The sequence below is a fragment of the Syngnathus typhle genome, linkage group LG12 (genome assembly GCF_033458585.1).
Source record: "Syngnathus typhle isolate RoL2023-S1 ecotype Sweden linkage group LG12, RoL_Styp_1.0, whole genome shotgun sequence".
In the NCBI taxonomy this organism is placed as follows: domain Eukaryota; kingdom Metazoa; phylum Chordata; class Actinopteri; order Syngnathiformes; family Syngnathidae; genus Syngnathus; species Syngnathus typhle.
Window position 1 is genome coordinate 13358409 of NC_083749.1, and position 23244 is coordinate 13381652.

At 48.9% G+C, this 23244-nt stretch overlaps 1 protein-coding gene across 4 annotated transcripts in view; it reads left to right on the forward strand.

Moving 5' to 3' along the window:
- Window positions 1-23244, forward strand: part of LOC133163615 (multiple epidermal growth factor-like domains protein 10) — a 97195-nt gene that overhangs the window by 54456 nt on the left and 19495 nt on the right. For 3 of the 4 annotated variants that reach the window (XM_061293675.1, XM_061293677.1, XM_061293674.1), the window contains 5 exons: window positions 770-982; window positions 1607-1781; window positions 7462-7582; window positions 22809-22972; window positions 23075-23177. In XM_061293675.1, the coding sequence (XP_061149659.1) occupies window positions 770-982; window positions 1607-1781; window positions 7462-7582; window positions 22809-22972; window positions 23075-23177 (776 nt within the window). The remainder of the gene's footprint in view (window positions 1-769; window positions 983-1606; window positions 1782-7461; window positions 7583-22808; window positions 22973-23074; window positions 23178-23244) is intronic. The other variant, XM_061293676.1, reaches the window with a different exon arrangement.

Genomic DNA, 23244 nt, shown 5'->3' on the forward strand with positions numbered 1-23244 from the left:
CAAACATCATGGTATAACGCTGCTTGGAAATCAGCAAAACATGCCGCGCCCTAACCTTCTGGAAACCATTAGCAACCCAGTGAGGGCCCCTTGACAATATGGAACAAATATGAAAGGGGATTAATTGGACTAGTTGTTTGCAGTGCTTTGCCAGCAACGTGTTAAATTTGAGGAATCCTACCAATAGGCTTTGGTGTAGTTAAAGATCTCGTACGAGTGTGTGCGTGCATCCATCCATGCATCCATGCATCCATGCATCCATGTATCCATGTATCCATGTATCCATCCATCCATCCATGCATCCATGCATCCATGCATCCATGCATCCATGTATCCATGTATCCATGTATCCATCCATCAATCCATCCATCCATCCATCCATCCATCCATCCATCCATCCATTCATCCATCCATCCATCCATCCATCCATCCATCCATCCATCCATCCATCCAAGACTATCAAGTGTTGTCTATGTTCCCATGTTAGGAACGCTCTCACAATACAGAAAAATACTGAAAAAACAAGCCCTAATCACTTTTAGGTGCTTGAGTGCTACCTATGCAAGTTCCTGAAGATTAAACTTCATGTCCAGTATGTTCTAATGTTAAAAACTTTAAAATGTGTACATTTTTGTTATTAATTGTCACTGAGAAGTCATCAATTGCCAAGAATGAGCCATATACTAAATCAAATGTGATATATGTCATTGTGCATGCTGGTATGAATAAAACTTGTTTCCAAGATACTTTTTTGCATTTCTGTGGACAGGTGTCAGGATGAATGTCCAGTTGGTACTTATGGTGCTGGCTGTACAAAGAGATGTCGCTGTAAAAACAACAGCAAATGCTACCATAACTATGGAAATTGCTTGTGTGAGCCAGGCTACACAGGCGAGTTGTGTGATGTTCAACTGTGTCCCAAACTAAACTATGGCCTACTGTGTGATAGGAAGTGTCCATGCAACGCCCAGAATACGCAGAGGTACAGTATTTAGTACTTCACATCAAGTGATCCATATGTTCGACTGTGGAACTTCTAATGTTACAATGCGACTTTTGCAACGAGTACTTCCCTTGGAAGAAAAATTGCAGTAAACTGATTCAGAATCAAACTGTTGGATTCCCTAGGACTTTAAGGGGAAGTCAAGTCAAACATTTTCTTTACAATAAAATGCGCCCCTGAAACACAGTATTCTAGTTAATATTGCGTTTGTGGAACATTAATTAATCCACCCATTTTCCTCTCAAGGGGCAGCCATTTTGCGTTGTACTGATACATACTGGCAGGTAAAAATGACATCTCAATTCCTAATGGCTCATCTTGCCAAAATGTCACATGACCAAACCCAGAAAACACAAGAGTCATGCTCATTACCTGAGCCCTTAGGCACTCTGATGTCATTTTCAGTCAACAGAAAGTTGATGTACAAGGCAAAATGGCCACCCTCTGGGATGGATCAAAACAGGTGGATTTTTCTGCTAAATTATTTTAATATTTTTAATTAGGTCAAGCAGAATATAAAACTGGTGGATGAATAAAGAATCGAAATATCAAGCAAACAGAAGACATTTTGTCCTTAATAATGCTGTATTTTTTTGTTACCAGCTGCCATCCAATGTCTGGGGAATGTACGTGTTTGTCAGGTTGGTCTGGACTCTACTGCAATGAGACGTGTACCCCAGGATTCTATGGAGAGTCCTGTCAGCAGGTGTGCCAGTGCCAGAATGGTGCAGATTGCCACAGTGTAACAGGAAGATGTATTTGTGCTCCAGGCTTCTTGGTAATCTTTTTCAATATTTCTAATTTTAGTCATGTGTTAAAGCCAGATGTGTCGTTCTGTTAATGAAGATTATTTGCCTTATTTTAGTCTAAATACTGGCATTGCGCCGTGCTTGAGATTAGCACATAGCTGTGGTTTTCTAGTTTTGGTTTTCTCTGGGTACTCTGGTTCCTTTCTGCTTCACAAAAACATTGATTCATTGAAGACTGTCCATTTAACAGGGACAGACGAGTGGGGCGACCAAATGCTGCACACTGTTTATTGAGGGATTGGGGAAGATCAATCTTGGGGAACTCCGGGAGCGAAGCTGAGACGTGGTTGGTGATCATGCGTCAGGGCAGGCGGCGTTTGGGCTTGGTCGATGAACGGGCAGTTGGTCAGGACAAACGGCATTCAGACGTAGTCGGTCAGTACACAAAGCGAGGTCGGCACCTGGGAATCAGAGCTGAGCACAGGAACAAGTGGGTAGCGGATCAATACTCCAATACAACAGAAGGCGTAGCGCCGTGTACGACAGGTGCTGCGGCACTCCCAGTACCCCTCGGACGCCCCCGCCAGCGAGCCAGTTGGTTAGGATGCAGCCGGTAGAACTCCTCGATGAGGGACAGGTCGAGAAACCATTGAGCCGGAACCCACAAGCGGTGGGAGTCGTCGTACTCTTCCCAATTGACCAGGTACTGCATTCCTCTGCCACGCCAACGGGACTGAAGCAAGGAGCAAACAGCATACACGGGGTTCCCACCGACAAGCCAGGGAGGCACGGGCGCAAGAGTCAGCAAACATTCATGGACCAACTTCACCCGGGAAACGTGAAATGTAGGATGGACCCTCATGGAGCTTGGAAGACAAAGCCGGACTGCTGAGGGATTGATCACTTTGCAGACGGGGTACAGACTGACGAATGCAACAATTTGCGTGACTCCACCCAAAAAGGAAGGTCCCTAGCTTGCAAACACACCATCCGGCCGACCCGGAGTGGTGACACGACACTGGCGTCTGATGTTTGTTGGCCTGGCGGGCGTAGCTGGTGACTGGCGCGGGCCTGGATACACACCGGTGGCACTGAAGGACACACGCCAACGCAGACGAATAGGCAGCGCTTCTCTCTTGGCAGACGAAGAGCAGCGGCTGATATCCGTAAACGCAGTGAAATGTTGACAGGCCCGTGGAAGAGCTCGGGAGCGCGTAGTGGGCATAGTCCACCCAGGGCTTTTGTTGAGACCATCCTTGTTGATTGCTGGAAGACATGCACCGTAGGGACTTACATAGCTCCTGTTTGAGACGCTCTGCCAGCCTCTTGGAGGAGGTAGAACCCCAAGTTAAAGCCGTGGCCCCCAGGAGGCGACAAAACTCGGTCCAGAAGGTTGAGGTGAACTGCGGTCCACAGTCGGAAACGATGTCCCGCGGGAGGGCATGGTAGCGAAACACCTTCCGAAGCAGAATCTGAGTGGTTTGCTTGGCTGTGGGCAGCTTCGGTAGAGGAATGAAACGCACCACCTTACTGAACCGATTCACCACAACTGTGTTCCCTTCGGACGGAGAAAGACCGGTGACAAAGTCAATTGACAAATGAGACCAGGGACGGTGAGGCACAGGCAAGGGTTGGAGCAGGCCGGCTGGCAGCCGATCAGACGTCTTGTTACAGGTAGGACAAGCCCGAATGTAGTCCCGGATACTTTCCCCCATCATCAAAAAGTCAAAAGTCAAAGTCAGCTTTACTGTCAATCCCTTCATATGTCAAGACACACAAAGAAACCGAAATTCCGTTTCCTCTATCCCACGGTGACGAGACACAGTACACGATAGACACACAAGTAGACGACACAAAATAAAAACAAGAAGGCGCAAACAATAAATAATAAATAAATAAAATGAGTGATGAATAAATAATAAACAAATAACCCAATAAATAAGAGGAGCAAAACTGAGCCAGTGTGCATACAGCAGACAGTAAGTACAGGACGCTACGCAGAAAGGGGGTGCGAGTTCAGGATCCTAACAGCCTGGAGTATGAAGCTGTTGGAGAGTCTGGTGGTGCGGGACTGTACCTCTTCTCATTGGCTACTAGAAGTGTTGAGCCACAGCGAATTGGTGCGAGCAATTACTGGATGGCAGGCAAGGCCCATTGCAGGATGGGCTGGCACAGATTATTGAAGACAAACAGGTGATCATCTGGACAAGTGCTTGTACTGGGCTGGTCTTGAATGTCCAACTTCACTCGCTCTATGATGTTCTAGGATAGAGGTGTCCAAACTACGGTCCAGTTTTTATTGGCCCGCAGCAAATTCTGAAAACATAATTGAATATGGCCCGCACAAGAAGCTTGAGCTCAACTCTGTTGCACTTCTCAGTTTCCACACTAGATGGAGCCCGCCACACAAAGCGTTTGACGTCCGATTAGCCCCCCCCCCCCGGAAGAGAAGCGAACGCGCAGCGTTTGCCGTCCAACTACAACCCCCCCCCCCCCCCCCCCGGAAGAGAAGCGAACTGGTGGTAGGAACCGGCCAGGACGTGACAACCTTCACTTTCGTCGGTTCCATCTGGATGCGCCCTTTGGTTTTTAACAAAGCTAAGAAAGGACACCGACTTCGCATGAAATTCACACTTTTCCGCCTTGACATACAGGGACTTCTCGAGGAGGTAACGGAGGGCGGACTGGACGTAGGTAATGTGTTCGGACATCGTTCAGGAGAAGATGAGGATGTCGTCGAGGTAGACAAATACGAAGTGGTAGAGCATTTCTCAGAGGACGTCGTTGACCAGAGCATGGAAGACAGCGGATGCGTTGGTGAGGCCGAACGGGACTACCAAGTACTCATAGTGGCCGCTGGGGATGTTGAAAGACATCTTCCACTTGTCTCCTTCTCTGATGCAGACAAGGCGTTCCTCAGATCCAGTTTCGTGAATATCGTGGCTTGTTCAAAAAGCTGAAATGCCGAGAACAAGAGAGGCAAGGCATAGCGGTTCTTCACAGTGGTCATTTGGGCCGCGATAGTCTGCATAGATGGAGCGTGCCGTCCTTCTTCCTGACAAAGAAGAATCCGGCCCCAGCCGGAATCTGTTGAGGCGGTGAGTGTGTGGGTGTCTTAGTCGAGCTGGAGACGCAGTAGCAACACGGTCTTCTGGCAGGTGGGAGAGGAGAGATTGGCAGAACTCATGCAGATTCCCCAACGCCGCGTGAGCCCCGCCCCGCACGTTGCCACTCGATGATCCTCACCTCTGCAGTACAGGCATAGGCCGGCACAAAGCCGCCGCCGGTGCTCCTCCGGGTAGAGAGAAGCCCGACCGATCTCCATCGGCTCCATCCATTCGGTCTGTTCGGGACGGCCCTTGAACGGTCCGGTCACCTTGCCTCAGGGTTTGATCCCGAACTCACGTAGAGTGGCGTCCACCTCGCTCCTTCCGCCTCGCCTCGATGCGGCGATCAATACGAGTCACGAGCTCAACTGCCTCGTCTAGCGACACGGGGAACTCGTATAACATGAGCTCGCCCTTCATGTAGTCGTCAAGACTCTCATAGAAGATGTCGACCACGGAGGACGGGCTCCACGAACTTCAGCTAACTGTGATGCGGAAGTTTAGGGCGTGTTCAGTAAGCGAGCAACTCTCCTGACGAATACGAAGAAGCTCCCGCGATGCCTCGGCGACGGAGGAACTGAACTCGAAGACCTTGATCATTTCTTGTGCAAATTCCTAGAAGAAAGCGCAAGCGGGAGTTTGGCGGTCGAACTCGGCAGTCCCTCCTTACCGGTAAGGTGAGTGATGGTGCACCCCACCTTGGCTCCCTCTGAGGCAAACGTCTGAGGCCGCAGTGCGAACTGAAACCGACATCTGGACAGAAATGGCCGAACTCACTGAGGATCGCCCTCGAAGCGTTCTGGATTCCCCACCTTGGGTTCCGGGCAGCCCGGAACTGGCATCGGGGAAGCTGCGGCGGGCGGACGCAGCTAGGCCGAAGAAATGAGCGGAGGAGCTGACGCGGTTACTCCTTTGCCCTGCAGCACTTGCTGGACAGCTGCGTGAGGTTCTGGACCTGGGCCGAGAGCTCTTCCAGCCAGTCGCTCCATGGGAGAAGAGGGGGTAAAGCACGCGGTGGTTGCGACATGGTCAGTTCATACTATCAGGGACAGACGAGCAGGGGGACCAAATGATGCACACTCTTTATTGAGGGATCGGAGAAGATCGAGCTTGGGGAACTCTGGGGGTGAAGCTGAAACATGGTCGGTGATTGTGCACTCGGTCAGGGCAGGTGGCGTTTGGGCTTGGTCGATGGACGGGCAGTTGTGCAGGACAGGTGGCGTTCGGGCATAGTTGGTCAGCACACAAAGCGAGGTCGGCAACTGGGACTCAGAGCAGGTAACAAGACACACGGCACAGGAACAAGCGAATAGCATACGGGGACGAACTGACAGGAAAGGGATGGGTATGTGGTGTTTAAATATTCATCAGCCGATGAGCAGAGGCAGGCACAGGTGATTGAAGTGATTACGACTGGCAGTGTGGTGGGAGGTTACCAGCAGAGTGACAGGTGGCAGGCGTGTGACACCATTTTACCCATTTGGAAGATGTCTGATTTTGTGGCTATCCAATTTTAGATGTTATTTTCTCTCTTGCTGCCAAAACAAGTATGTGAAACAGTCCACTTAAAAGCTAAAGAAAATGGAGCACTTGATCCTTTTAAAGCAGGGGTCACCAATCTTTCTCAAACCGAGAGCTACTTCCTGGGTACTGAATAAGACAAAGGGCTGCCAGTTTGACACACACTTCTGAAATAGCCGATTTGCTCAATTTAGCTTTCACTATGTGTTGTTATTGTTTCCAGTTCACATGTAAGTGTGATTTTAACAAGAATAGCAAAAATACAGTCAAACCTCGGTTTTCGACCACAATCCATTCGAGAAGCGAATCGGTCGAATTCCGAATCTATTTTTCCCATTACAAATAATAGAACAATTTTTAGTCCGTTCCAAGACTAAAAAAAATGCCTTTTTTTAAGCATTTTTTAATTTGCGCATTTTTGTCCGATTGCGCAACTGCAGCGCACCGCCGAATGCGCAACCGTAGCGCGTCGCCCACCGCGCAACTGCACCGCGCTGGTCGCATTATTGTGACAGAGCTGAAATATTTTTAAAGTCCTGATGTACTTTCCAGAATTGAAGTGGACCTAAGTGCACAAGGAGCTTAATTTTGTCAGATGGCGCAACCGCAGCGCGCCGGGCGCTCACTGTCGCATTGCTTTAAGAGTGTCTTTGTGTTTTAGAATGGCTTTACTGCTCCCACTTGCTTTCTTTGGAGGCATGATTAGGGGTTAATGCAATCCTCAAAGTAACGAAAATACAACAACTACGGAGTCAGTCAGCATCTGGGCCGCGCAGTCTGGTTTTCTCGGGTCCTCCCGGCTCATCTCGTGAGGTTGGACCTCCGAATTTTGTTCAACAACCGAAGCAAAAAATTCTCGAATTTCTAGTTCAAATTCCGATTTGTTCGAGAACCGGGAGGTTTGGAAACCGAGGTTTGACTGTTAAATAAATAGATGCAGCTCACGGACAAGTGCCGCTATTTGAGCTAATTTTAGAACAGTCCTGCGGGCGACTCATGCGGTGTTGGTGACCCCTGTTTCAAAGTAAATCTAGCCTTGGAGTAGAGTCCTCTAATCTTGCCTAACCGTTCCTTTTTCCAGGGTTTAGACTGTTCAGTCCCGTGCCCAGCAGGCTCTCATGGCGTGAATTGCTCCTCCGTATGTAATTGCAAAAATGGAGCTCAGTGTTCACCTGCGGATGGATCCTGCTTCTGTAAACCAGGTGATCTGAAGAAGAGGAATATACAAGTACTGTGGAACCTCCCTTTATTTGACTCATTTGGGAAAGGGGTCATCCGTTAGAGTCGATTATTTATGACATTGAAATACTTTTTTGGTCGCCTAAAAAAAATGAAACAAAAACATATTAACATAATAATAATAACCTACTCAATGATATAGGAAACAGCTGCATTTACTACACAGATGATTAGATTAGATTAGATTAGATTAGATTAGATTAGATTAGATTAGATTAGATTAGATTAGATTAGATTAGATTCAAATTTATTGTCAATGTACAGCACACGTACAGTACAGCGAAAAGAACTTTGACATCCAACCAGAAGTGCAAAAAGCAGTAAAGTGCAGAGTAAAAAGAATACTGAGCAGTAGGTACAGTGCAATCAGGTAAATATGAGGTGAGTTATACTATGCGGGATAATATACAAGAGGGACGAGTGCAGATATGTCTAAGTATTTACAATAAGGTGCAGTAAAACAAATATTTGCAGGCGGTACTAGAATGCTAATTATAAATATAGGGTTATAAATATATATAGTGTCAGTATAACCAGATATGAACAGATATGTTCAAGCAGCGTAAGAGTGATGAATACATATATAGATTATATAGAATTATATGCAGATCTGGACAGTATATGCAGGTAATACAGGTGTTGTGGTGGGGTTGTTGTGCTGCTGGGTTCAGAATGACAAGAGTTCAGGGGGGTGACAGGGATGTTGTGCTGCGGAGTTCAGGGCGATGACGGCAGAGGGGAAAACGCTTTTCCTCAGTCTACTCGTCTTGACACAAAGAGTCCGGTATTGCTTCCTAGAAGGAAGAAGAGTAAACGGTCTGTGGTTGGGATGACTGGAGTCTTGGACGATGCTGCGTGCCTTCGTCAGGCACCGTTATTGGTAAATCGACTCGATGGTAGGAAGTGATGTGCCGATGATGCGTTGGGCCATCTTCACCACCCTCTGTAGTGGCTTCTGGTCCACGGCTGTGCAGTTGCCGTACCAGACTGTTGGTGAGGATACTCTCGATGGAACACCGGTAGAAAATTCAAGATGGCGGCGCGTGCATACGCAGCGACCTCTCTCTGTCCCGCCCAAACGGTGTTTTGTACGTCTAATGAGTGTTTGTCCGGCAGTTTTTTTTGTTCGTCTCGTCGTACTGAGTCGTGCTACAAGTACGGCAGGCAGGTTCTGCTTGACATCGGAAAAAGCGAGTTTTGTCGAGTTCTGGACTTTGATGCGGGAACATCAAAGGAGCTCGGACTGCTACGTCCTGAAGCGTCGCCGGGCTCGTCTGCTATTCCTCCCCCGGTTGGGAAGCGTCGAAAGCGGTGTGCGAGGAGGCTAAAGAGGGGCAAACGCGGGGGCGTCCGGGCCAGGCTGGCGGCCAGCCCTGCTCGCCCGGCCGTGCCTTCCATTCTTCTGGCGAATGTTCGATTGCTGGACAACAAAATGGATTACATTCGCCTGCTGCAATCTACAAACCGGACAGTGCGGGACTGCTGTGTGCTCGTGTTCACTGAGACTTGGTTGACTGTCAACATTCCGGACTCTGCCGTACATCTGGAGCGGCTAGCGTGCTATCGGGCGGACCGGGCCATTGTACAAGGGGGGAAATCTCGTGGAGGTGGAATATGCGTCTACATCCGTGACGAATGGTGCCGGGACTCTGTAGTGGTATGCAAGCACTGCTCGCCACTGGCGGAGTTCGTGATCATTAAGTGCCGTCCTTAATACCTGCCAAGGGAATTTACCGCGATTCTGCTAGTCGCGGTTTACATCCTGCCTTCCAACATCGAAGGCGACAGGATCACGGCTCTTAGTGAACTGTACCAGGCTGTCAGTGAACAAGAGACAGCGCACCCTGACGGTTTCACCATCTTCGCTGGGGATTTTAATCATGCTAACCTGAAGTCTGTTTTTCCGAGGCTTCACCAGCATGTTAATTTTCCTACGCGTGGTGACAGCTTCCTGGACCGGGTCTACTCTTCGCATAAAGGAGCTTTCAAAGCCGCCCCCCTCCCCCATCTTGGACTTTCTGACCATATCACTGTTATGCTTTTGCCCGCATACAGACAAATGGTGAGAGCGTCCAGGCCGGTTCGCAAGCAGGTACGGGTGTGGCCTGAGGGTGCCTCTGATGCACTGCGTGACTCCTTTGGCTCTACTGACTGGGACATGTTTAGGAGGGCTGCCACTTGCGACATTGGACAGACATCGGACAGACATTGAGGAGTATACTGACTCAAAGAAGCAAAGAGGGCGTTCTCGTGCAAAATTACCGCCCACTTCAAGGACAGCAGGGACGCACGGAGCCTTTGGCAAGGCATTCAGACCATCACGGATTACAAGCCCGCGCCGCAGAGCTGTGAAGGCGACGTCCATCTGCTCAATGACCTCAACCGCTTCTTTGCTCACTTTGACGCTCAGAACGGCACTTGCCCGCTGAAGGCCACTCCCCCTTCACACGAGCTGCCCCTGTGCCTCTCCGCCGACAGCGTGAGGAGGGCGCTTGCCGCTATCAATATCCGTAAGGCGGCGGGCCCTGACAACATCCCGGGTCGGGCGCTGAAGGACTGCGCTGGTGAGCTGACGGATGTCTTCACGGACATCTTTAACACTTCCCTGCAGCAGGCCATCGTCCCGTCGTGTTTCAAAGCTGCCACCATCGTACCTGTGCCGAAGAAACCCGCTCCGTCCTGCTTCAATGACTACCGCCCCGTGGCACTTACGCCCATCATCATGAAGTGCTTTGAGCGGCTTGTCATGGAGCACATCCGATCCGTTCTCCCCCCCACCATTGACCCCTTCCAGTTTGCGTACCGAGCCAAACGGTCTTCTGAGGATGCCATCTGCTCTGCCCTCCACTCGGCCCTCACCCACCTGGAGAGGAGGGACTCGTATGTGAGATTGCTGTTTGTGGACTTCAGTACTGCCTTCAACACCATTGTGCCACAACGCCTCATCAGCAAACTTGACGCGCTGGGCCTCAGTACCTACCTCTGCAACTGGCTACTGGACTTCCTCTGTCAGAGGCCACAGGTAGTACGTGTTGGCGACAAAATCTCTGCCAGCATCACGCTGAGCACGGGGGCCCCCCAAGACTGCGTGCTCAGCCCGCTGCTCTTCACCCTCCTGACGCATGACTGCACTGCAACCTACAGCGACAACCGTATCGTGAAGTTTGCTGACGACACGACTCTGGTGGGTCTCATCACCAAGGGAGACGAGACTCAATACAGGCTGGAGGTTGACCTTCTGACCACGTGGCGCAGGGACAACAACCTCCTGCTGAACGTCGACAAGACCAAGGAGATTGTTGTGGACTTCCGGAAGGGTCACACCCAACACCTGCCGCTGACCATCGACGGTGCTGTGGTGGAGAGAGTGAGCAGCGCCAAGTTCCTGGGGGTGCACATCAGTGAGGATCTCTCCTGGTCCACCAACACCGCATCACTGGCAAAGAAAGCCCAGTGCCGCCTGTACTTCCTGCGGAAACTCAGGCGAGCGAGCGCTCCTCCGGCCGTCATGACTGCATTTTACCGCGGCACCATTGAGAGCGTCCTCTCCAGCTGTACTGCTGTTTGGGGTGGCGGCTGCACTGACTACAACTTGAAGGCCCTGCAGCGCATAGTGAACACGGCTGGGAAGATTGCTGGTGCTTCGCTCCCCTCCTTGAAGGACATTTACACCTCCCATCTCACCCGCAAGGCGACCACGATTGTGAGTGATGTGAGTCACCCCGCTCACTCTTTGTTCGAGCTTCTGCCCTCTGGGAAGAGGTACAGAAGCCTGCGCTCCCGCACCACCAGACTCTCAAACAGCTTCATACTCCAGGCTGTTAGGATCCTGAACTCGCTCCCCCGTTCTGCGTAGCGTCCTGTACTTTTACTGTCTGTACTGTCTGTATGCACACTGGCTCTTATTCGTTGTGTTATCTGTTTATTTAGTATTTAGTATTTATTATTACTCTTATTATTTATTGTTTGTGCCTTTTTGTTTATGATGTTTTTTTACTTTTGCGCTATGCTTGCTCGCTCCGTTTTGCTCCTCTTATTTATTGTGTTATCTGTTTATTTATTATTTATTCATCACTCTTACTATTGATTGTTTGAATTTTTGCCTTCTTGTTTTTATATTGTGTCGCGTACTTGTATGTCTATCGTGTTATGTGTCTCGTCACCGTGGGATAGAGAAAAACTTAATTTCGGTCTCTTTGTGTGTTGTGACATGTGGAGAGATTGACAATAAAGCTGACTTTGACTTTGACTTTGAGTTCACCAGGATTCGAGGAGATAGATAGGCTCAGTCTCCTCAAGAAGAAGAGACGCTTGTGGGCCTTACTGACCAGTGACGAGGTGTTGAGAAGATCTGGACACCCAGGAATTTGAAGCTGGCGACCCGCTCGACCTCCTCCCCGTTGACATGGATGCGGGCGAGCGTGTCAGCCTCAGTCTTCCTGAAGTCAACAATGAGCTCCTTGGTTTTCTTGGTGTTGAGGGCCTGGTTGTTGGCACACCACGTACCTCCTCCCTGTAGGCCGTTTCATCGTTGTTTTTGAGAGCCCCACCATTGTTGTGTTGTCTGCAAACTTGAGGATGGTGTTCGAGCCATGCGCAGGAGTGCAGTCGTAGGTGTAGAGGGAGTAGAGGAGTGGGCTCAGCACGTGACCCTGTGGGACGCCGGTGCTCAGGGTTAGGGTGGAGGAGGTGAGGCCGTCTAACCTAACGGACTGGGGTCTGTTGGTTAGGAAGTCAAGTATCCAGTTGATGACAGAGGGGTTGATGTTGAGGTCCTTGTTCTCCACAAGGTTGCCAAGTTTGGTGATGAGTTTGGAGTAGATTATGGTGTTGAATGCAGAGCTGAAGTCGATGAACAGCATCCGCACATGTGTTGCTCTCGTCCAGGTGGGAGAGGGCTGCATGTAGTGCAGAGGAGATGGCGTCATCCGTGCTCCTGTTTGCTCAGTAGGCAAATTGGTGTTTGTCCAGAGAAGGTGAGAGCCCAGATTTGACGTGACCCAGGAGCAGCCTCTCGAGGCACTTTATGAAGTGGAGACGAGTGCAACTGGGCGGTAGTCGTTGAGGGCCTTCGCAGAGGAGTGTTTAGGCAACGGCACAATGGAGGTGGTCTTGAAGCACAACGGGACAGTTGCCTGGGCCAGAGACAGGTTGAAGATGTCGGTGAACACCTTCGTCAGCTGCTCACGCAGTTCTTGAGCACCCGGCCGGGATGCCATCAGGGCCAGCTGCTTTGTGTGCATTTGTCCTTTTCAGTGCCGCGCACACTTCAGTGGTTGAGAGAGTGAGGGATTGGTGATCAGCGGGGAGGGCAATCCTGTTGGCCGTCTCCTGATTATCTCTGTCAAAGCAGGCATAGTGATGGTTGAGTGCGTCGGGGGAGGGGTTGGTTGCAGTGGGGGGGTTGATGGAGGGTTTGTAGTCCGAGATGGCCCAGATGCCTTGCCACATGCGCCGGGGATCGTTGTTGTTGAAATGATCCTCCACCTTTAGCTTGTGGCTGTGCTTAGCCTGTTTTATTGCCTTATTCAGGGCAGCCCTGGCTGAGCAGTAGGCCTGCTTGTCCCCAGATCTGAAGGCAGTCTCACGTGCCTTAAGGTGTAGACGGACCTCGTTGTTCTTCCACGGCTTCTGATTTGGAAATGTTGTAATTCGTTTGGTGGTGGTGACACTGTTAATGATGGAGTTGATGTGATCCACCACAGAGGAGGCGTAGGAGGCGTGAGCCTGGTGGCCTGGGTGGCAAACCTCTTCCACTGTCCTGCAGCCGTTGCTACATCTCAGGGTCAGTCCCCTCTGGCCAGATCTTAACAGACCTAGCAGAGGGCTTCACACGTTTGATGAGGTAGTGGAGAGTATGACATCAGCTGTTGATAATCTGGTGGAATGTATCACAGTGGAAATTTGTATGGAAAGAACTAAAAATATAATTGTGAGCTGTGTATACAGAACTCCAGCACCAAGTATTGATATTTTTGAAAACTGGATCGAAAACATGCTATCTAGATCATTGCAGAAGACTTTGTTTATCTGTGGGGATTTTAATGTAGATCTTTTAAATCCAAAAAAGCATAAAATGACAGTATGGGCTTATACCCCAAAATCACCAAACCTAGTAGAATTACTTCTCATTGTGCTACATTAATAGATAACATATTTACAAATAGTATGGAAAACAATACAGAAAGTGGGCTTTTATATGACATCAGTGACCATTTGCCTGTATTTATTGTATTTCACTGTAACTACCGTAATTTTCGGACTAAAGGTCGCTCCGGAATATAGGTCGCATTAGCCATAAAATGCACAATAACGTGAAAAAAAACATATATAAGTCGCTCCGGAGTATAAATCGCATTTTGGGGGGAAATTTATTTGACAAAATCCAACACCAAGAACAGACATGAACGAGCAACAACAGGCTAAACGATAGGTACGCTAACGTGACATAAACACAAACGAAGAGCTGAGAACGGGCCTGACGTAACATTCAGAGTTATTAAAAAAAAACTATTACATAATTAACACGTTTAGGAAACCATCTGTGTCACCCCAATTCATTAAATTCATCGATCGTCCTTTTCAACTATGGGTACGCGCTTGCACTTCAAAATATTCCACAGGCCCATATAACGATATACATATAAATTAGATATCAAATAACTATTATATAAGCAATACTATTATCAAACCATCTGTGCACTCTAAATCATTAAATCCATCAATCAAATTCCTCGTCCTTTGTCAACAATGCTGCGCGTGCGCCCTGACATCAGCCTCGTCGTTATTCCACAGATCTAGTATATTATTATATTGTAGCGTTAACAAAGTACAAGGAAAGACGTGGGTTAGGTAAACGTCTCTTTATTTAACAAAACAAACTTCCGGGCGTGTGGCGGCGTGGACTTCCAGCCACAGAGGTGGAAGAGAGATCCATAGAATAGGAGCGGGCGTGCGTAAAAGCCATGACCGAGCCCCATCCACCGTCCCCGGACAGCCACCCGGCCGAGTGCCGGCCCCCAACTTCTATCCACGGAGGTGAAAGAGAGCTCCGTAGAGTAGGACCGGGCGTGCATAAAAGGCATAATAGTTTATCAAACCTTCTGTGTCAAACCAAATCTTTAAATCCTTCAAACTCTTTGTCCTCCGTGTCACTTAGAAACAAAGCCGCTAATGATGCCAGTAGTACGTGGGGCCCTTCGTCATCTTCGTCATCCCGTGATCAATCTTTGTCCTTTTTGTAAACAACCACCACGCCGCGCCGCGCTGCGCTGCTGACGTCACTTGAAATTCAAATTACAGTAATCCCTTGCTACATCGCGGTTCGTTTATCGCGGTTTCACTTGAAAATATTTACATATAAGTCGCTCCTCATTATAAGTCGCCCCCCCACCCAAACTATGAAAAAAAACGTGACTTATAGTCCGAAAATTACGGTACTGGAAACCTAAGGACACAAATCAGCTGAAATACAAACGTACAAGAATGGACAAAAACTCAATACTCGGTAGATGCGTCGGACTCCATGGCGGGCGCCGAAGCCACTGGTGCGGAAGGCAAAATCGCCAAGCCTGGGGAGCGAGGTCGCCTCGGGCCGTCCTTTCCCTCCGACCGCCTCGGACGCCCCCGGCGAAGACCGGGCTGGTCGGGGTGCCGGCGGTGAAACTCCGCAATAAGTGAAGGGTCGAGAATCCAGAAGGCCGGCACCCAAGCGCGATGCGCGTCTTCGTAGCCCTCCCAGTCCACCATGTACTGAAAGCCGCGGCTGCGCTGACGCGACCGGAGCAGGGAGCGCACGGTGTAGGCCGGCTCTCCCTCGACGAGCCAGGGTGGAGGCGGGACGCATGCTGAAGCCAAGGGACTTTCAAAGACGGGCTTCACTCGCGAGATAAATAATAAATAAACAAATAACATAATAAATAAGAGGAGCAAAAATGGAGCAAGTGTGCATACAGCAGACAGTCAGAATAGAGCGCAAAAGTACAGGACGCTACGCAGAAGGGGGGAAAGAGTTCAGGATCCTAACAGCCTGGAGTATGAAGCTGTGGTGAGTCTGGTGGTGCGGGAGCGCAGGCTCCCGTACCTCTTCCCAGAGGGCAGAAGATCAATGTCCCGTGGGATGCCATGATGACGGAAGATCTCGTGCAACAGGATTGACTCGGTCTGTTTAGCCGACGGAAGCTTGGGCAAGGGAATAAAACGACCCATCTTACTGAAGCGGTCCACTACCGCAAGTACCGCCGTGTTCCCGTCCGAGGGCGGAAGCCCCGTGACAAAGTTAATGGACAGGTGGGACCAGGGCCGCCGGAAAACGAGGGACGATTAGAAGCCTTACTGCGGTTGCAAATGGGACAGGCCCGGACATAATCGCTGACGTCCACCCTTCAGGTGGGCCACCAGAAGCGCTGGGCCACCACGTACCTTGTGCGTGCAGCTCCAGGATGACAGGCAAGGCGGGAGTTTTGCGCCCACTGCAGGACTGATAACTGCAGATCCTCCGGGACAAACAGCCAATCCTCTGGACAGTTACTGGGACCAGGTTGGCCACGTGAGGCCGCCTCCACCTGGCGCTTGATCTCCCATGAGAGAGCTGCGACCCGAACTGAGCTTGGGAGAATAGTGGGAGCCGGGCCATGCTCCTCCTCTCCTCCGAGAAACACACGAGACAGGGCGTCCGGCTTCGCGTTGCGGGATGCCAGTCTGTAAGAGAGTGAGAATTTAAAACGGCCAAAGAAAAGGGGCCACCGAGCCTGTCTGGCATTTAGTCTTTTTGCTGATCTCAAATACTCCACATTACGGTGATCCGTCCAGACAATGAATGGCAAGGTGGTGCCCTCTAGCCAATGTCTCCACTCCTCCAAAGCGTCCATTTGAGGCGTCCACCTCGATCACAAATCGTCTCTCGGGTTCGGGCACACGAAGGATTGGAGCGGAGGTAAGCCGCTTCTTTAACTCATTGAATGATTGTTCCGCCTGTTCTGACCATTTGTATGGAGAGGCGGGGCTGGTGAGGGCCATGAGAGGACCAGCCACTGTACTGTAGCCACGAATGAAGCAGCAATAAAAGTTTGCGAAGCCCAAAAGTTGTTGCAGGTTTCTGCGGGTCTCAGGGACGGGCCAAGACATGACTGCCCTCACTTTCTCGGGATCCATCTCGATGGCTCCCGCTTGTATCACCGTAGCTGAGGAACCTGACCGAGGGTCGTGAAACTCGCATTTCTCCGCCTTCACGAACAGAGAGTTCTCGAGGAGACGGCGCAGCACCGCCCTCACGTGGCGGATGTGTTCGGCGAGAGAGCGGGAGAAAATTAGGATGTCGTCTAGTTACACAAAGACGAACTGACTTATTAGCATGTCTCTCAGCAGTTCATTGATGAGGGCTTGGAAGACGGCCGGGGCATTGGTGAGTCCGAACGGGACCACCAAATATTTGTAGTGCCCGCTTGGGGTGTTGAACGCCCTCTTCCACTCGTCTCCTTCCTGGATGCGCACCAGGTGGTATGCATTACCCCAGAACGAGCCGCTGCCCTGGGAGTAGCAGAAGAATAAACTGAATCGTTTCGTGATGGATACCGGAAACGAGTAACCCGATCGGTTCCATGATGGACGTTACCTCGCCGATCAGCCGACCATCAATGGCAGTGGCAGGAATGGGAGGGCTCAGGGGCAGGAGCTTAACTCCCCATTGACAGGCCAGCCCAAGCATCATCATATTGCCCTCTGCTCCGGAGTCCACCAAGGCCTTCACGTCGCGGCCACCCGCAGCAAACCGAATGCAAGCGCGCAACGTGGATGTGTTGGTACTGGGAAAATGGGTGCCGGTCGAGCTCACGCGGATCCCCAAACGCTGCGTGAGCTCTGGCCTTTTAATGGACATCTGGCAGCACGATGACCCTCCTTCCCACAAAACAGGCACAAACCCTGCATGGTCTAATACGTTCCTCCGCGAGGAGACGAGCATCCCAGCTCCATCGGCTCGGTTGGAGGTGCGGTCGGTGCCTCCTGCCCTGAGGAGGGGAAGTGGCAATGTGGTGCGCGTGGCGATCTCCGCTCACGTTCGCTCCGCCACGTTCAGATCCGGCGATCAACTCTGGCTGCGAGGTCCATCGCCTCCTCCAGGGTCTTGGGACGATTGTACGCCACCATCCCGTCTTTCATATAATCGGAATGTCTGGAATTCTAGGGTGTATTTGGCTACAGAGCGGCTTCCCTGGCGCAACGTCGCCAACTCCTCAGCTGCGTCCTCAGCGGCATAGCCCAGGTCAAACAGGCGGAGTAATTCCTCCGCGAAGTCGTCGAAGTTGTCACAAACCGGGGCCCCCCTCTCGTACTCGGCTAATCCCCACAATCGCGCCTCGCCCGCTCAACACGAATCCCACCTTGGCTGGTTCGGACGCAAAGGTGACTTGCTGGAGACCAAACATGATACGGCAGTTGGTAACAATAGCCCGGACGTACTTGGGATCGCCACTGAACTTTTCAACGTTGCCAAGGCACGTCCACAAGCCTCCTAGCCTCTGGGGCCGTCCGGGACGTGTGCGAGGAACCAGGCGTGGGCGGGGCCGGATGATGGGTTGCCTGCTGGGTTGCCAGCTCTTGGAGGGTACCAAGTACCTGGGCCATCTCCCGCTGTTGCAGCTCAATCTGCCGGTGCTGTTGCTGCAGCAGTTGTTGCTGCAGCTGTTGTTGCTGTTGTTAGCCCATCTCGATGAGGGCCCGTAGATCGGACGACAGGCTGCTAACAGCGGTCTCAGCCCGCTCCAGTCGGGACAATGCGTCTGGGTCCCTCGCTGGCTTCATGGTGCTGGTCAGCTTGTACTGTAACGGACGGACAGTAAAGCCAAGTGCGGTGACGACACAGAGTTTATTGTCAAGGGGAAGGGGAGCGGTGGAGGGCTGGAGCGGTGTAAGGGCGAAGCAGGGTTTGTTGGGCGGGGATGGCTGGATGGCGGACCAGGAGCCAGGGTGATTGGCGGGATTCTTCACTGGCGACGGCAGATTGAAGCCAGGAGTGATCTGAGGAGGGTAGCGGCTGACTGGGGAGCAGGACGAACAAGACAAACGGGACAATAATCGAGTCGGAATAATTTGGGGAGTCAACCTTACTTGGACCAGTGCACACACGGACATTACAGGGACAAGCTGACGGAGAGTGTTGCGCTGGCTGCGCTGATATAGCGCTCCCAATGAGCCCGTGCCGGGTGGCGGTGATTCCGGCGACAAGGGGGCGTGGGCGTGGGCGAGATGTCAGCGACGCCTGCGCGTGACAGAATTACAGGCCAGCATCTCTACTCTGTCGGTTCTCCAAAATCCCTGAAAAACTGTTCACAGAAAAGCGAGACAAGTTCATTGAAAAAACTAAGCTTTTAGCTGACAGTCATTATAGATTCCGGAAGGACAGATCAACAACAATGACACTGATGGATCTTATAGAGAACATCACAAATGGCATAGATAATAAAAAACAAGTTATGGGGATCTTCATAGAGCTAAAGAAAACGTTTGACACAATAAATCATGGCATTCTCAGAGTCAGAGTCAGCTTTATTGTCAATCCCTTCATGCAAAGACGCACAAAGAAATCAAAATTACGTTTCCTCCATCCCACGGTGACGAGACAGAGTACACGAGTAACATACAAGTAAACAACAGGGGGGAGAGTTCAGGACCCCAACAGCCTGGAGATCACAAACTTCGCCAGAGGCGAGCAGTGCTTGCATCCCACCACACAGTCCCGGCACCATTCGTCACGGATGTAGACGCACATTCCACCTCCTCGCGACGTTCCCCCTCGTACAATGGCCCGATAGCACGCTAGCCGCTCCAGATGCACAGCAGTTAGGCACTGTCCGGTTCGTAGATCTCAGCAGGCATGTTGATGTCCAGCGATCGGACGTTCGCCAGAAGAATGGAAGGCACAGCCGGGCGAGCCGGGTTGGCCGCCAGCCTGGCCCGGACGCCCCCGCTCTTGCCCCTTTTCAGCCTCCTCGCACACCGCTTCCGACGCTTCAGGACGGAGCAGACCGAGCGCCTTTAATGTCCCCGCTTCAAAGTCCAGATCGCCACAAAACTCGCTTTCGCCGATTCTATACAACAAATTGGAGCGGTATGGCATCAGAGGGGTTGGTCTGGAGTGGGCGAGGAGCTAATTAAGCAACAGGCAGCAATTTGTAAAAATTGGAAATCATGTATGTGATTTTTTGCCCATAACATCTGGAGTACCTCAAGAGTCTGTCCTTGGTCCTAAACTGTTTATAATCTATATCAATAACTTATGTAATGTATCAAAAATAATGAAATGCATATTATTTGCTGATGACACTAACATCTACTGCGCTGGGGACAATTTACAGCAGCTTATGGAAACAATCACAACAGAAATGAATAAATTCAAAAGGTGGATTAATGTAACCAAACTGTCACTGAATTTGAGTAAAACAAAAAAATAATAATATTTGGAAATATAAATCGAACCATCATTTGGAAGTGAAAATTTTGCTGGAAATCACATATTAATCATGTAAAAACAAAAATGCCAAAAATTATTGCAATTTTGAGGAAAGCAAGAAGCACTCTGGACTCCACATCCCTACATATTCTCTATAATGCACTCATATTGCCATATATGAGCTGCTGTGTCAAAATATAGTGTAACACCTATAAGTCCAACTTACAGCCATATTGTACGTTACAAAAAAGAACAATAAAAATAATCAATACCAAGGGATATCGGGAGCATACAAACACACTGTTCATAATAACACAAACTTTGAAATTTGAGGATCTGATCAAACACAAGACAGCACAAATTATGTACAGAGCAAGATATAACCTTCTTCCAAGTGGGGTACAAAATTTGTTTATGGAAAGTCAGGGTGGGTATAATTTGAGAGGGGAACTGAATTTTAAGTGAGTAAAAGTCAGAACAACTATGAAAAGTATGTGTGTAACTGTCTGTGGGGTGAAATTGTGGAATTGTCTCGAAAATGAGCACAAAAATAGTGCAAACATAAAACTGTTAAAAAAAGTGTACAAAAACTGGTTTCTTAACATGTATGAGAAAAAAGATGAATAGCAAAAATGATCACACACAAGCAAAAATGAAAATAAGTCTGAAAGTGTGTACATGTGTTCCGTTTTATTGATTTAGATGTTGAATTGTGAGTTTAATGGATTTAGTGAGAAAGGGGTAGGATTAGGGATGGGCGGATCGATACCAAAATATCGATATATCGATCCAGGCTGCTCATTTTTGAGTATCGATCTCCCTAGCTAAAATATCGATACTTACAATTATTTAATTATATTTTTCCTAATTTTTCTCTGCTCCAATTTGACGACTTGCACTCATGCTAGCACTACTTTTCCTTCCGCCTGCTGCACCGGCGTGTCCTGCTCTGCTCTGCTCCCGCCCCCTTTTCTCACAAGCCAAGCCCTCCTCCTCCGCCCCCCGTTCCAATCCAAACAAACACAAACAAGCATGGCCACGGCGGCGGCCCAGTCCGAACGCAAGAGAAGTCTGGTTTGGGGATATTATATTTTGCTTAATAACAACGAGGCAAAATGTGAAATATGTCACAAAACAATTAAATATTGTGGCAACACCACAAACTTGACAAAACATTTAAGCAAAATTCACCCCACGGTTCATGAAAGGCTGCAGTTGAAACGTGCCGCAGACACTAAGGCAGCGACGGAAAACCCTGCAGCCACACCGAGGCTAAGGTACCAAAGTACCTTAGAAGCAGCGTTTCAGAAAGGCAAGACATATCCAGGTATCAGGTGCTAACCAAAAATCGTAAGCATTTGTGGTTGATGTGCTATTTGAAGCAATAATTACTACGCTTTAGTCAGTCATTTATAAATAAAGTTTTCCCCTTTTCAATTTGTGGTCGAACGCCATACGTTTTATTTGTAACTCCACTTCCTATAAACAACACTAAAGTATTACAATATTAAATGTAAGTATCCAGTGGCTTTACAAATTGATAGTTTTGCTGCTCATGACGATTAAGCCCTGCATCTCTGTTGGTACCATGTCTCTTTTTAGATTATACTAAAAGACAAAACTTTTTCCCAACAACAGAGAGAGAGAGAGAAAAAAGTAAAGAATAGCTCCTTTTTATTAAAGTTATACTATTAATATGCATCTTCCACTAATGCACTAATGTCTAAAAAGGTTAATAATTCATGTACATGACGTAATACTTTTTTCTACAAAATTCAATAGATAACTCTCCAAGAGCAAGAATGCCACTGCATTTAAATTGTTTTTTTGGCGGGAAATTACACTTCCGGTATCGATATTGGATCAAATATCGGGTATTTTGGGTAGGAAATACTTGGTATCGGATCGATTCCAAAATCATTGGTATCGCCCATCCCTAGGTAGGATTCTAAAAAGCTATGCTTCCTCTTACTCCTTTTCGAGCATTTTTTGTTGTGTATTTTATTTTAGTTTGTTGTTTTTTTTTGTTTATTTGTTTGTTTCATGACTTAGATATGGCACTTTAAAGTGTTAATTGTTTTGTTAATTTTTTTTCCTATTTTTCATGTTTTAAATACCGTTTTTTTCCATGTATAATGCACAACATTTAACTAATTTACTGTCCTAAAATCTGGGGTGCGCATTATACATGGGTACAATTTCTTTTTCTTTTTTTTTTAATCCGGATATCATACGGAGGCCGCCATTACAGATGTGCTTTCTTCTCTGCTGTTCACTTCAAACACGCTCCATACGAACACAATGCTCTCGTATCAGACGCTTGCTAGATCACCTGCTCGTTTGCTGTCACAATGTACCCTACACAAATCCGAAACATTTCTTCGCTATTGAGTATGCTAGCGCATGCGCAGTGATAATGACCAGCAGAATAACATCCGGTTGTTCCCAAAGATGATCTTTTTCCTGAAATAATTTTACGTTCACGGACTTAAGTAGGAGTCAAAATTTGGGTGCGTATTATACATGGATACAGGCTTTTTTCCAGCATCACCATGCCCTTTTTAGGGTGCGTATTATACATGGGGGTGCATTATACATGGAAAAAAACGGTATGTTCGAAATAAAGATACATCAATCAATCAATCAATCAATCAATCAAAATATTGAGTATCCACTGCTCCTGAGGAATAGTGAAATTATGTCATTCATGTAAATAATGAATATAATAATCTTTTAATCAGGGTGGCATGGAGTAGATTGTTCCATCAACTGCCCGAGCGGTACGTGGGGTCTTGGCTGTAACATGACCTGTCTGTGTGGGAATGAAGGCACTTGTGATGCAGTGACTGGTCACTGTACTTGTGCTGCAGGTTGGAGAGGAATTAAATGTGACCTGCAATGCCAGGTGAAAAATCTTGTGTATTATAATATTCCTCACATACCTGCATTGTTATATTAATATTATTACTGGGCCGATGGGTGATGGGTAATATTGCCGTTTGGCTAGGATGGTACCTACGGCCTTGACTGTAAAGAGCGCTGTGATTGTAGTCATGCTGACGGATGTCATCACGCCACTGGGTACTGCCACTGCCTGGCTGGATGGACTGGTAAGGGAAAATGCATGGGGTCTTCTCATCAGTAAAAAATCACAATTCAAAGGAGTGTGTGTGTGTG